The 13,480-nt window shown below is 34.3% G+C and overlaps 2 protein-coding genes across 2 annotated transcripts; both read left to right on the forward strand.

Annotated features, from left to right (window-relative positions):
- The first annotated feature begins 6,612 nt into the window (after positions 1-6,612).
- Positions 6,613-8,514, forward strand: LOC110730302 (expansin-like B1). The gene is made up of 4 exons (XM_021910093.1): positions 6,613-6,867; positions 7,045-7,151; positions 7,546-7,854; positions 8,071-8,514. The coding sequence occupies exons 1-4, from the start codon at positions 6,720-6,722 to the stop codon at positions 8,260-8,262; spliced, it is 756 nt and encodes a 251-aa protein (XP_021765785.1). The 5' UTR covers positions 6,613-6,719; the 3' UTR covers positions 8,263-8,514.
- Positions 8,515-8,617: 103 nt separating this feature from the next.
- Positions 8,618-13,045, forward strand: LOC110730051 (protein FAR1-RELATED SEQUENCE 5-like). The gene is made up of 5 exons (XM_021909828.1): positions 8,618-8,907; positions 9,889-10,506; positions 10,696-11,009; positions 11,450-12,909; positions 13,041-13,045. The coding sequence occupies exons 2-5, from the start codon at positions 9,916-9,918 to the stop codon at positions 13,043-13,045; spliced, it is 2,370 nt and encodes a 789-aa protein (XP_021765520.1). The 5' UTR covers positions 8,618-8,907; positions 9,889-9,915.
- Positions 13,046-13,480: the final 435 nt, after the last annotated feature.

Here is a 13,480-nt window from a genome sequence, read left to right on the forward strand (position 1 = left end):
AAATTACATTCTTCCTTTCCATTTTTAGTAAGTTTTATTTTCAAACATTCCAAATCAACTCCCTTTTTCTGTTGTATATTTAATGTTTTCCCACTCTTACTATCTTAATCTCACTCTTATTTCTCTCTCCATCGTTTTTCTCAAGTTTGTACTTCCCATAACTAACCTAATGAATATGATTGGTTTTTAATTTTCAATTAGAAGCATGTTATTGGTCCTTTTTTTTCAAAGGATTGATAACATGGCATCATTAATCATTAATCTATCTTTGTTTTACTCAAAGACATCATTTAATGTTTTGTATTTCCCATTGAAATATTCCATTATTGTTATTTGTCTTATTCTTTCCTCCTTAATTCCCGTGTAATGTTACAAAAAAGAGTGTAATTTAGGGACGGAGGGAGTAATTTTTTATTCTTCCACCAACCCCACTACCTCCATCTTTTATTACTTTCTCTAATTTCTCCTAAAACTCCGCGCATGGAGAAATGGAGCAAGTATTTAAAAACGGAGGGAGTATTATAAGAGCTATCAATTCGGGTAAACGAGTCGGATTTGGGTCAGTTAAGAGTGGGTCGGGTCCACTCGGGTCGAGTCAATTTGGATTAATTCCATAACCTATGCGGGTCGGGTTTAGGTTGGGTCATGCTTGAGTCGAGTCACATCGGGTCATACTTTTTGTCGGGTTTAGGTCGGGTTACATTTGGGTCGGGTGAACAATAGGTCGGGTTTAATTCGGGTTAAAACGGGTTATGGTAATTCTCGGGTTCGAGTCAGGTTCGTTTCAAGTCAATATAATTTGCAGGCTAGAATCAGGTTGGGTTATTCTCGGGTTTGAGTCGGGTTCGGTTCAAGTTAATAATTTGCGGATTATAATTAGGTTGGGTCATTTTCAAGTCGGACCTAGACCGACTTGGTCTCCATAAACAAAATGCTTTGATCAACAATAATAAGGTGGTCTAAATTGCATTTTTAAGGTGATTTGAAATCGGGTCGGAAATAATTTGGGTTGAATTTAGGTCGGGTTAATAACAAGTCGTATTGATTTCGAGTCGAGTTAGTAATAGATCGGGTTGAATTTTTGGGTCATGTAAGTAATAGGTCTGGTAAAATTCGGCTCGAGTCAATAACAATTCGGGTTTAATTTAGGTCAGGTTAATAACAAGTCGGGTTGATTTTGGGTCGGATTTGTAACAGGTTGGGTTAAATTCGGATTGGGTTAGGACTTAGGAACGGGTCGGGTTGAATTCAGGTCAGGATAGTAACAAGTCGGGTTAAATTTGAGTTTTGACGGGTTAAAACGGGTTTGGGTCAATTTCGGTTCAAGTCGGGTTCGATGCAAGTTAATTATATTGGCCGTTGTATACCGGTAAATTGGTGCAACTTGTAAACCGGTATATTGGCCGTTTAAAGGAAAATTGGATGGTTCCACCCACCCAATTGGACTCCCAGAGGATACTAGGGACCATAATAAACATTTCGGCAATTTTTATTCCAGGTAAAAAAAGTCAAAAATTTTCAAAATTGAAGGCTAATGTCCACGCTTTTTGAGAAATTTTGGAGGTTTTGAGGCCTAGTATCACAAAGTCTTGAGATTTTTGGGAATACCTTTGGGAGTCATATAATGCCGTTTAGAACCATATATGATCATTATATATTGTCATAAATGTTCGTGGTAGGCTTGATTTAATGAAATCGGTGCAAGTTGTAAACCGATAAATTGGCTGTTTAAAGTCAAATTGAATGGTTACACCCACCTAATTGGACTCTCGGAGGGTATTAGGGACCATGGTAAATATTTCAGCAATTTTTATTTTCGGGCGAAAAAAAGTCAAAAAATTCCAAAATTAAAGCCTAATATCCACGCTTTTTTGAGAAATTTTGGAGGTTTCAGGGCCCGGTGTCTAAAAGCCTTGAAATTTTAAGAGATAAATCTCGGGGTCATAAAATGCCGTTTGGAACCATATATAATCATTATATGTTGTCATAAATGTTCGTGGCAGGCTTGATTTAATGAAATCGGTGCAAATTGTAAACCGGTAAATTGGCTGTTTAAAGACAAATTGGATGGTTCAACCCACTCAACTGGACCGCCGGAGGGTATTAGGGTCCATGGTAAACATTTCGGCAATTTTTATTTTCGGGTGAAAAAAAGTCAAAAAGTTCCAAAATTGAAGGCTAATATCCAAGTTTTTGAGAAATTTTGGAGGTTTCGGGGCCCCGTGTCAAAAAGTCTTTAAATTTTAGGGTATATATCTCGGGGTTATATAATGACGTTTGGAACCATATATGATCATTATTTGTGGTCATAAATGTTCGTGGTAGGATCGAGTTAATGAAATTGGTGCAAGTTGTAAACCGGTAAATTGGTCGTTTAAAGGCAAATTGGATGGTTCTATCCACCCAATTAGACTTCCAGAGTGTAACTGGGACCATGGTAAAAATTTCGGCAATTTTTATTTCCGGACGAAAAAAGTCAAAAAAAAATTCCAAAATTAAAGGCTAATATCCACGTTTTTTGAGAAATTTCGAATATTTCGGGACCCGTGTCGAAAAAAATTGAGATTTTAGGGGATACATCTCAGGGTCATATAATACCGTTTGGAAACACTTATGATCATTATATATTGTCATAAATGTTCGTAGTAGGCTTGAGTTAATTAAATCGGTGCAAGTTGTAAACCGGTAAATTGGCCGTTTAAAGGCAAATAGGATGGTTCCACCCATCCAATTGGATTCCTGAAAAGTATTAGGGACCGTGATAAACATTTTGGCAATTTTTATTTTCGGGCAAAAAAAAAAGTAAAAAAATTCCAAAATTGAAGGCTAATATCCATGCTTTTTGAGAAATTTTGGAGGTTTCGGAGCCCGGTGTCGAAAAGCCTTTAGATTTTAGGAAATGCATCTCGGGTTAATATAATGCCGTATGGAACCATATATGATTATTATATGTTGTCATAAATATTTGTGGTAGGTTTGAGTTAATGAAATCGGTGCAAGTTGTAAACCGATAAATTGGCCGTTTAAAGGCAAATTGGATGGTTCCACCCACCCAATTGGACTCTCGGAGGGTATTAGATACTATGGTAAACATTTCGGAAATTTTTATTTCCAGGCGAAGAAAGTCAAAAAGTTAAAAAATTGAAGGTTATATCCATGCTTTTTGACAATTTTTGGAGTGTTCGGGGCCCGGTGCCGAAAAGTCTTGAAAATTTAGGGAATAAATCTCATGGTCATATAATTTCGTTTGGAACCATATATGATCATTAAATGTTGTCATAAATGTTCATGGTAGGCTTTAGTTAATGAAAACGGTGCAAGTTGTAAATCGGTAAATTGGTCGTTTAAAGGTAAATTGGATAGTTCCACCCACCCAATTGGACTCCATGAGGTTATTAGGGACCATGGTAAACATATCGGAAATTTTTATATCCGGGCGAAATAAAGTCAAAAAAATCCAAAATTAAAGGCTAATATCCACGTTTTTTGAGAAATTTCGAATGTTTCGGGGGCCATTTCGAAAAGAATTGAGATTTTAGGGGATACATCTCGGGGTCATATAATGCCGTTTGGAACCATATATGATCATTATATATTGTCATAAATGTTCGTGGTAGGCTTGAGTTAATGAAATTGGTGCAAGTTTTAAATTGGTAAATTGGACGTTTAAAGGCAAATTGGATGATTCCACCCAGTCAATTGGAATCTCGGAGAGTATTAGGGACCATGGTAAACATTTCGACAATTTTTATTTTCGAGTGAAAAAAAGTCAAAAAATTCCAAAATTGAAGGCTAATATCCACGCTTTTTGAGAAATTTTGGAGAATTCCGGTAGAGCTGTCAATTCGGGTAAACGGGTCGGGTCAACTTTGGTCTGGTAATCGGATTAATTCTATAACCTATGCAAGTCGGCTTTTGGTTGGGTCATGCTTGAGTCGGGACATACTTCTTATCGGGTTTGGGTCGGGTTAATAACAGGTCAGGTTACATTCGGGTCGGGTGAACAATATGTCGGGTTTAATACGAGTTTTCACGGGTTAAAACGGGTTAGGGTAATTCTCGGGTTTGAGTCGGGTTTGGTTCAAGTCAATAATTTGCGGGTTAGAATCAGGTCGGGTCATTCTAGGGTTTGAGTCGGGTTCGGTTCAAGTCATTGATTTTGGTTATAATCAGGTCGGGTCATTTTCAAGTGGGATCATTTTCGGGTTCAAGTCGGGTCATTTTCGGGTTGAAGTCAATAATTTGCGGGTTATAATCAGGTTTGGTCATCTCCAAGTCGGGTCATTTTCGGATTCAAGTCGGGTTATGTTCAAGTCAATAATTTGCAGGTTACAATCAGGTCGGGTCATTTCCAAGTCGGGTCATATTCTAACTACAAATAGATAAATATCATTTTTATCAAGCTAATTATTTCCTGTAACAATAAGATATATGACAATATACTAGGGAACTATAGTCTATATTTTAGGAAGATAATTATCTCTTTTGACCATACAACAAATATATACTATATTTAACTCTTAAATTTGAGAATGGTGCTCCTTTCTTTTGTTGGCTTGGATCGACTTAGTCTCCCTAGACAAAATGTTTTGATCAACAATAATAAGGTGGTCTAAATTGCATTTAAGGTGATTTGAAATCGAGTCAAGAACAATTTGGGTTAAATTTAGGTCGGGTCAATAACAAGTCGTGTTGATTTCAAGTCGAGTTGGTAACAAATCGGGTTGAATTTTTGGATCGGGTAAGTAACAGGTCTGGTAAAATTCAGTTCGGGTCAATAATAAGTCGGGTTTAATTTGGGTCAGGTCAATAACAAGTCGGGTTGAATTCTGGTCGGGTTTGTAACAGGTTGGTTTAGGAACTGGTCGGGTTAGGAACGTGTCGGGTTGAATTCAGGTCAGGTTAGTAACAAGTCGGGTTAAATTCGGGTTTTGACGGGTTAAAACGATTTTGGGTCAATTTCGGTTTAAGTCGGGTTCGGTTCAGGCCAATAATTAACGGGTTATATTCAGGTCAGTTCATTTTCGGGTTCGGGTCTCACATACTCGGGTCAAATCGGGTCTATGGTTGGTTTCAGGTCGGGTATGGGTCACCTTTTTCGAGTTCAGATGGTTTGGTTAAGAATTGGGTTTGAGTCGGTATTTCGAGTCGGGTCAACTTTTGACAACTGTAATTATAATCGAGCCTAAATTAAACAAACTAAACCTTTGCTCTACTTGACTCGTATTTATCTTGCCCATAAATGGCAAAAAATCAATGTGATTTTCAATAGAGGAATATAAAGAATCAACCAAAATTTAGTTAAGTTATGGGGTAATGCATGACTGCATGTGCTTGTGTCTTGAACCTATATATCTTAACCAGTGTGAAGACTGGAGAGTAATGTTTGGTCCTTTGGTTTTTCTAGATAGTAATTTTATCTTTAAAAGGTTCTGTTCACATTTACTGAACTGAACTGAACTGAACTAAGTTGAAATGAATATTTTATGAAAGAAGGAAATTAAGAGCTGAATTGAACTAAAATGATTGGAGCTGAACTGAAATTAAGTTGAAGTGAACAGGCCCTAACTCCACTCTGGCTATTGCTAGAGGTGAGCAAAGTTAGTCCTGCCCGATTTTGGGCAGAATTTTTCAGCGGGTTTGGAAATACATTTTTATGCATATTAGTTGATTTTTAGACCCGGCCCGAAAAGCCCGCACGGGCCGACAAGTTTGGGCGGGTTTGGACATAAAAAATCCGTCTCGGAGCTTGGTCTAACCCAAGAAGTGGACTTTTTGGCTACGGCTGGCCCGAAACTGGCTCGTGCATGCCCATTAAACACCTCTAACTTTTGCTTAGTTTTCAATGTGAATATATAAGCAATAATATCTTCAAGTATATAAGCTAGTGAAAAGTTTGAAAAATCAAAAAGTTGAAACTTGCAATAATGAAGACACAAAATGCATGGGCTCAACTACATTAGTAGTTCGTGGTTTATTTACCCGGAATTTTTGCTCACCCCTAGTTTTCATCATGCACGCCCCTAAGGCCCTAACAAGGCAATTTTCTGAAATTCGGTTGCAAATTATTACTTCCTAATTAACATGGTAAAACTTATTTCAATCTCCAATATATCCTAACATTAGCACATTGATAAAATCCTGAAAGTTGAATATCATACAAATCATCACAATTTGTTCATGATCAATTATATTACATGTGCTATGATATACAACGTTTATGTACTCGGTATAATATATGATCAAATTGTATGCTATTCAAATTTTAATATTTATGCTTAACTAGATGTGTACACACTACACTTACATACTATATATAATCACCAACCCCACTTTAATATTGGAATTAGCAAGGTGTATTATATGTTTATATAGTGGATGATCCCATTAACTAATTAACAACCATATAACATTAGATTTAATTTGACTTCTTGAATACATACTAGCTCAAGGAAATAAATTAATTAAGCTATTAAGTTAAAGTATTATTTGTCAGCCTCTCTATTAATACATGTAGCAAACCTCAAAATTTAGTGGCACACCATTGCCTTCCTATATCTTTAGTGGATCAAAAAGGTAATATGTCAAAATCATAAAACCTCCTTATAAATATGTGAAGCTTAATTATAAACTTCTCATTCAACATTAAGCTAATTACTTACTTTAACTAAGAAATTGTCACCCTATTAGTTATATTCTTTGGCTTATTTCACCATTTTATGAGAAAAATGGCCTTTACCTTTATCCAAAATTATGCCATTTTAATTGTTATGGCAATATTATTACCAACATTATGTCATTCCACAGATGAACAAGAAATGTGTAAAGCAACCTACTATGGTAGCTCGTATTGTAAATCGTTTCCAGGTAAGTTATACATTATTGTTCCAATTTATGATAAATCATAAATGATTCTTTTGTCTATCTAGAATTAATAGTCGCATATAATCACATTAGTTTAAACTACTAGCGTGATAAATATAATCTGGATGGAGTATTATGATTTTTTTATTTAATGTCGTCGTTTTTATTATGTGCAAATAGTTGGAGCATGCGGATATGGTCCCTATGGTAAAACTGCTAACGGAGTTTATGTAGCAGCAATCTCTAAACTCTTTAGAAACGGAACCGGTTGTGGTGCTTGTTATCAGGTACATACTTATATATGTATCCTCTCTATATTTACTCTAAACCTAATACTAACATACATTTTTATTGTCATCCATTACTTCTTTAAATGTGGTACCGAGTAATGATATAATTTAAATTAAATCCGCGATGATAAAAAAATATAAATATACATCGTGATTGATAAATTTTTTTTCTTTTTTTTTTTTTTTTTTTTTGAAACCAATATCGATAAGTTTTAATATAAACATTAATAACATAAGATTTCCATACAAAATTATACATAAATTAAATTCAACTTTATAAATCATAATAACACGAGTATTACAGCACAGCGTGCGTATCATACACGTCGTTATGTTATGGTTAAACATTAAATATACTTACAAAGGTGTACTAATTTTGAATTGGATGTAGGTAAAATGCAAGGCGCCAGAATGCAACGAAGAGGGTGTGAAGGTTGTAGCTACGGACCATGCGTTCACCTACGACGCAGATTTTATCCTAAGTGCCAAAGTTTACGCCAAAATGGCTAAGCCAGGAAAAGAGATGGACTTGCTCGATTTTGAGTATGTAAACATTGAATACGAAAGAGTTCCATGCAAATATCCTGGCAAAAATGTCATGGTTAAGGTCCATGAACATAGCTTTTTCCCACATTACTTAGCCTTGGTCCTCTTGAATCAAGGTGGAATGTATGATATCACCGCGGTTGAGATTTATGAGGTATATATGCACAACTATCATATTTATAATTCGTACGTATATAATAATTGAGTTATGCTCGATTTATTTGGTAGATAGAGCTCCTTAAATGAACTAATGAGCTAAAAAATAGTCTTGGTTGTACTGTAAATGTTATACTTGTACTTATTTTCTGATACGTATATTTTTGTACTTTAAATAATTTCGCTAACCTCCTATAAACATCTATCTATGTAGGAGGATACACAAGATAGAAAGGCATACGGCGCGGTTTGGGACATGCACAATCCTCCGAAAGGGGAGCTCACAATGAGGTTCTACGCTTGCGGCAGTGGTACCACTGAAGGCAAATGGATGGTTGCTTCTAATGTTGTTCCTGCTTACTGGAAAGCTGGTCTTACCGTTGAAACTAATGTTCAACTTTCTTAAACTAATTATTTTCTCATCTCAAAATCTCTAATTACTTGATAAATTTCAATTTGATCCACAAAATATATATGGAGTGCTTGTTTAATATGAAGTACATACTTCGTATTAGAAGTACTATACCCTCGTATTACAATACGAGTATTATTTTATAGATTAATGTATTAGTGATTAGTTTATCATAATAATGAATAAAGTCGGGACCATGTATTATGTACTTACTGATTGAAATATTGCTTGTCTCGAGTTTGAGGGAGATTGTTGTACTCTACATTATCATAAAATTTAATAGATATCGTATTGTGATTTCTATTATATATATATATATATATATATAGGGTCGGGATCCGGTGAGAACCACCCTTTATGTGAGAACCCACACCTTATGTGAGAACAAATCTCAGCCGCTAGATTAGATAAAATCCAACTGCTGAGATTATAAGCATGCCTACAAGCTAACTTTCAGCATCTAATTTATCTCTCCCCTCTATTCTGTCTGCAATTCAAAGCTCATCAATGGCGATTTACTTATCAATGGCGATTCACTGAGTATGCTCTTCTTTCGGCAAATTTCAGCGGTTTCTTTCTGCAATTTTCAACGGTTTCTTTTTGCAAATTTCAACGGTCGCAATTTCATCCACCATTGAGGTTTGTTCGTGATTTTAATTTTGAATTGCATGTTAATCTGAATATTCAATATATTTTGATTTTACATCTCTGAAAAAATTTGGAATTGCATGTTAATTTTCGAATTGAATTACATGTTAATTTTCGAATTACATTAATCGAATTGAATGTTTAATTGCATCAATTATTTGATTGAATTGAATCAATTATTTAGGTTTGATTAATTTGATAGAGATTTTAATAATATCATATTAAACTTTATAGTGATTGAATCAATTATTTATGTTCTTATTTTCAATCAAATTCAAAATGAGCAAATAAATTAAAATGAGCAAACCTAAATATGTATAATAGAACAAAGGGGATATGAAATGAGCAAAGTGGATATGGAATGAGAAAAGTCATATAAAAATGAGCAAATTGAACTTTGTTGTTATTATGTTCTTATAATCAAATTCAAAATGAGCAAATAAATTAAAATTAGCAAACCTAAATATGTATAATAGAACATTTAAAATGAGGTAACTACAATTAAAATGAGCAAATATTAATGACATTCATAAGTAATTCAAGGATCTATAAGTTTTGCAAATAATTGCTTGTAAAAACACTAAGTATACAGAATTGTGTATGTATGTGTGTGTGTGTGTGTGAGTGTGTGTGTGTGTGTGTGAGTGAGTGTAACAGTGTGTCTGTGTGTGAGTGTGAGTGTGAGTGTGAGTGTAAGAATGATTGAGTGTAAGAGTTTATATATGTGGGCATTGAATTGCATGTTCATTTGACAAATGAGCAAACTTATCCCCCTGCCCCCTCCTCTTTCTGCTTGCAATTCTGATTTCAGAAACTGATTTCAGTTATAATTATAGATTATGAAATTATTGAGTGTGTGTGTGTGTATGTGTGTGTGTGTGTGTAAGTGTGTATCTATGTCTGTGTGTGTGTAAGTTTGTTTAAGAATCTGATTTCAGTTCTAATTATTAAGAGTGTATGTGTGTGTTTAAGTGTGTTTAAGGAGGTGCATATTCACAAATGATGAGCAACAACGAACAAGTTGAGAGTCAATCAAGTACCATCACAAATGTGCCAACTACTCCTACAATAGTAGTTTCTCCTAAAGTAGCACCTTTGATCACTCCTGGAGGAACAAAAGAATGGCATCCAATATGCCCCAATGAGTTGAAACCAGCTATAGGGATGAAGTTTAATAATCTTGAAGGGGGCCTTGAATTTTATAAAGGCTATGCATTTGCTTCTGGTTTCAATACAAGGAAGTCTACAACTAAAAGACAAGGAAGAAGCAAAGAATTAAAATATAAGTATATCTTGTGCAATAAGGAAGGATACAAAGAAAAAAGAAAGACTACTGTAGAAAAAGATTTAAATAACAAGGAAGGGGAAAACAATGAAGAAAAATCTTCAATCAAAAGGAAGAGACTCGTTACTCGTGTTGGGTGCAAGGCACATATTGTCCTAAAGCATTGTGATGATAACACATTCATAGTGACAAAATTTCATGAGGGACATACTCGTGCACTTTATACACCTAGCTGCAATCTATTCCAAAAAGAAGGAAGGAAAATGAACATTTTACACAAAAAAATAATTGTGAATAATTCTAAGGTAACACTTTCAAATTCTCTTATGTTTCATGAATTCTATGTATGTTCTAATAAAAGTTGTTTGCTCATTTGACAAATGGGCAAATAATTTTTTTCTCATTTGACAAATGAGCATTGAATTGTTTGCTCATTTTAAAAATGAGCATTGAATTATTTGATCATGTGACAAACTGTTTTGTTCTTTAAATAGGTGAATATTGGTCCCGTTACAACTTTTCGAATGATGAAGGAAATTGTTGGAGGATATGAAAACATTGGTGCATCTAATAAAGATTTCAAAAATTTTCATAGAGATTTAAAATCATACATTCAAGGAAGCGATGCTCAAATGTTCGTGGATAACTTTACCAACAAAAAGCTGATGTGGAGCGCTTTTTTCTTTGATTTTGAGATGGATGAAGATTATTGCCTTTGTAGAGCATTGTGGGCAGACCCCCTTTGTAAAAAGAGTTATGCTCTATTTGGTGATATGGTATCCTTTGATACCACATACCAAACCAATAGGTAATTCATTTATGTGTTATTACTAGCTATGGCTGAAATTAATGACTTTGTTTTAAATAAAATTAGTTTAATTGCTCATTACTTCTATGTGGAAATTGAATATCCCCATAAGTCTAATATTCTTTGATAAGAGTATGTATATGGGCATTGAATTGCATGTTCATTTGACAAATGAGCATTGAATTATTTGCTCATTTGACAAATGAGCATTGAATTGTTTGCTCATTTCACAAATGAGCATTGAGTTATTTGCTCATATGAGAAATGAGCATTCAATTATTTTCACATTTGACAAAAGAGCAAAGAATTGTTTGCTTATTTCACAAATAAGCATTGAGTTATTTGCTCATTTGACAAATGAGCAACCGATTATTTGATAATTTTTCAAATGAGTATTAAATTATTTGCTCATTTAAACTTTATTTTGTATGTGTAAACAGGTACAACATGGTGTTTACTCCATTTACAGGCGTTGACCATCATAAAAATTGCATTAATTTTGCTGTTGGTTTCATAGCAAAGGAAGATATCGTGTCATTTGAATGGCTGTTCAGATCATTCCTCAAGGCAATGGGTGGGAATGAACCTAATTGTATGATCACAGATCAGGATCCAGCAATGAAAATTGCTATTAGAAGTGTGTTTAAGAAGAATGAACATCGGTTCTGTATGTGGCACATAATGAAAAAGTTACCAGATAAGGTGGAGAAATCAATCATGCAAGAAGAAACTGGTTTCCTAAAAAAATTATGTGCTTGCGTTTGGCACCTTGAAATTGAACCTGCTGAGTTTGAAGAAAGGTGGAACAAGGTGATGATTGAATACCACTTGGAACAACATGAATGGTTAGGTTATATGTACAAGATAAGAGGCAAGTGGATTCCGGCCTATTTCAGAGATGTGTTTCTTGGAGGAATAATGCGTACAACATCAAGATCCGAAAGTGAAAACAACTTTTTCTGCTCCTTTATCAATCCTCATGTGTCACTTGTTGAGTTTTACTTGAGATATGAAGCTGCAATTGATGCCCAGAGACACACTCAAGGTCAGAATGATAATGATTCAAAGCAAAAATATCCTGAGTGCAAAACACCACTAGGGATAGAAAAGCATGCCTCACATTTATATACTAACTCTGTCTTTTATGATTTTCAATACGAGGTTGAAATTACTTGTTTTTCTTGTGGTGTTGATGAATTGAAGAAAGAAAATGAATTGGAAGTTGCAACAATAAGTGAAGGAAATCGGACTAGAACATTTGATGTTGTGTTTAATCCAACTAACTATGACACCACATGTTCTTGCAAGCTATTTTATAGGCAAGGAATTCCATGTAGACATATGATTTGGGTTTGGAAAGCAAAAAGGTTTGAAACCATTCCCGAGCAGTATATGCTACACAGGTGGACTACTATGGCATTAAAGAAACCAATTTTTGACTTGGGAGGAAACCTGTTGGAGCAATGTGCTAATATAATAGACAAGAAAAAATTGTTAAATGATTTATGGTCAGAGATACACACTTGTGTAAGTTTGGCAGAAGGCAAAGATGAAGATATTCAAGACCTTGTGATAAATCTTCAAGGAATAAGAAAGGATTTGGAAGCAAAGAGGATTGCAAGAAATAATGAAACAACAGCTGGAAGTGCAAAAAACAAAGAGCAAGACATTGAGCTATTGATTGGAGCTAGTGTGCCAACTGAAATAATTGTCAAACCTCCAAAAGTTTCAAAGAATAAAGGGACTGGAGTTCATGTATCAAATGAAGAGACTTCAAAAAAGAAAGCGACTGAGATTGATGTGTCAAATGTTGAAACAAGAGGTAGAAGTGCAAAAAGGCTTAAGGGAGAAAAAGAAAAGGCTGTAGAGCAAAACCAAAAAAAGAAGAGATTATGTAGAGGTTGTGGTGAATTGAGTCATCATGATATTAGAAATTGTCCAAAAAAAGTGTAATGGTACTTTTATATACATATAAGATTTTGTTGAATTTTTATATTTAATAATATATTATTAATTTTGAACTAATCATAGTTTAATGCTTTGCAATATTGTTGAATTGAAAATAGAACATATTCAAATTAGTGACTAAATATTTGTTCATTTCTCGAATGAGCAATAATTCCTTGCTCATTAATCAAATGAGCAAATAGTTAACTACTCATTTTGTCAAATGAGCAAATAATTATTTGCTCATTTGGTAAGTGAGCAAATTAGCTATTATATGAACTTGGAACAATTGCACTCTTGTTTCATCTCCCAATCCAAAATAAGCTCTCCTTGGGTCAAATGAGCAAACATATCTTTTCTCAATCATCAAATGAGCAAGTAATTCCTTGCTCACTTAGCAAATAATCAAAAAAGGTAAAAGCTCATTTCTTAAATGAGCAAAAATAGTTGTTCATTTGTGAAATGAGCAAACATTTTTTTATTCATTTATCAAATGAGCAAGAAATTCTTTGAACATTTATCAA

This window comes from Chenopodium quinoa, unplaced genomic scaffold (genome assembly GCF_001683475.1).
Source record: "Chenopodium quinoa cultivar QQ74 unplaced genomic scaffold, ASM168347v1, whole genome shotgun sequence".
NCBI lineage: Eukaryota > Viridiplantae > Streptophyta > Magnoliopsida > Caryophyllales > Amaranthaceae > Chenopodium > Chenopodium quinoa.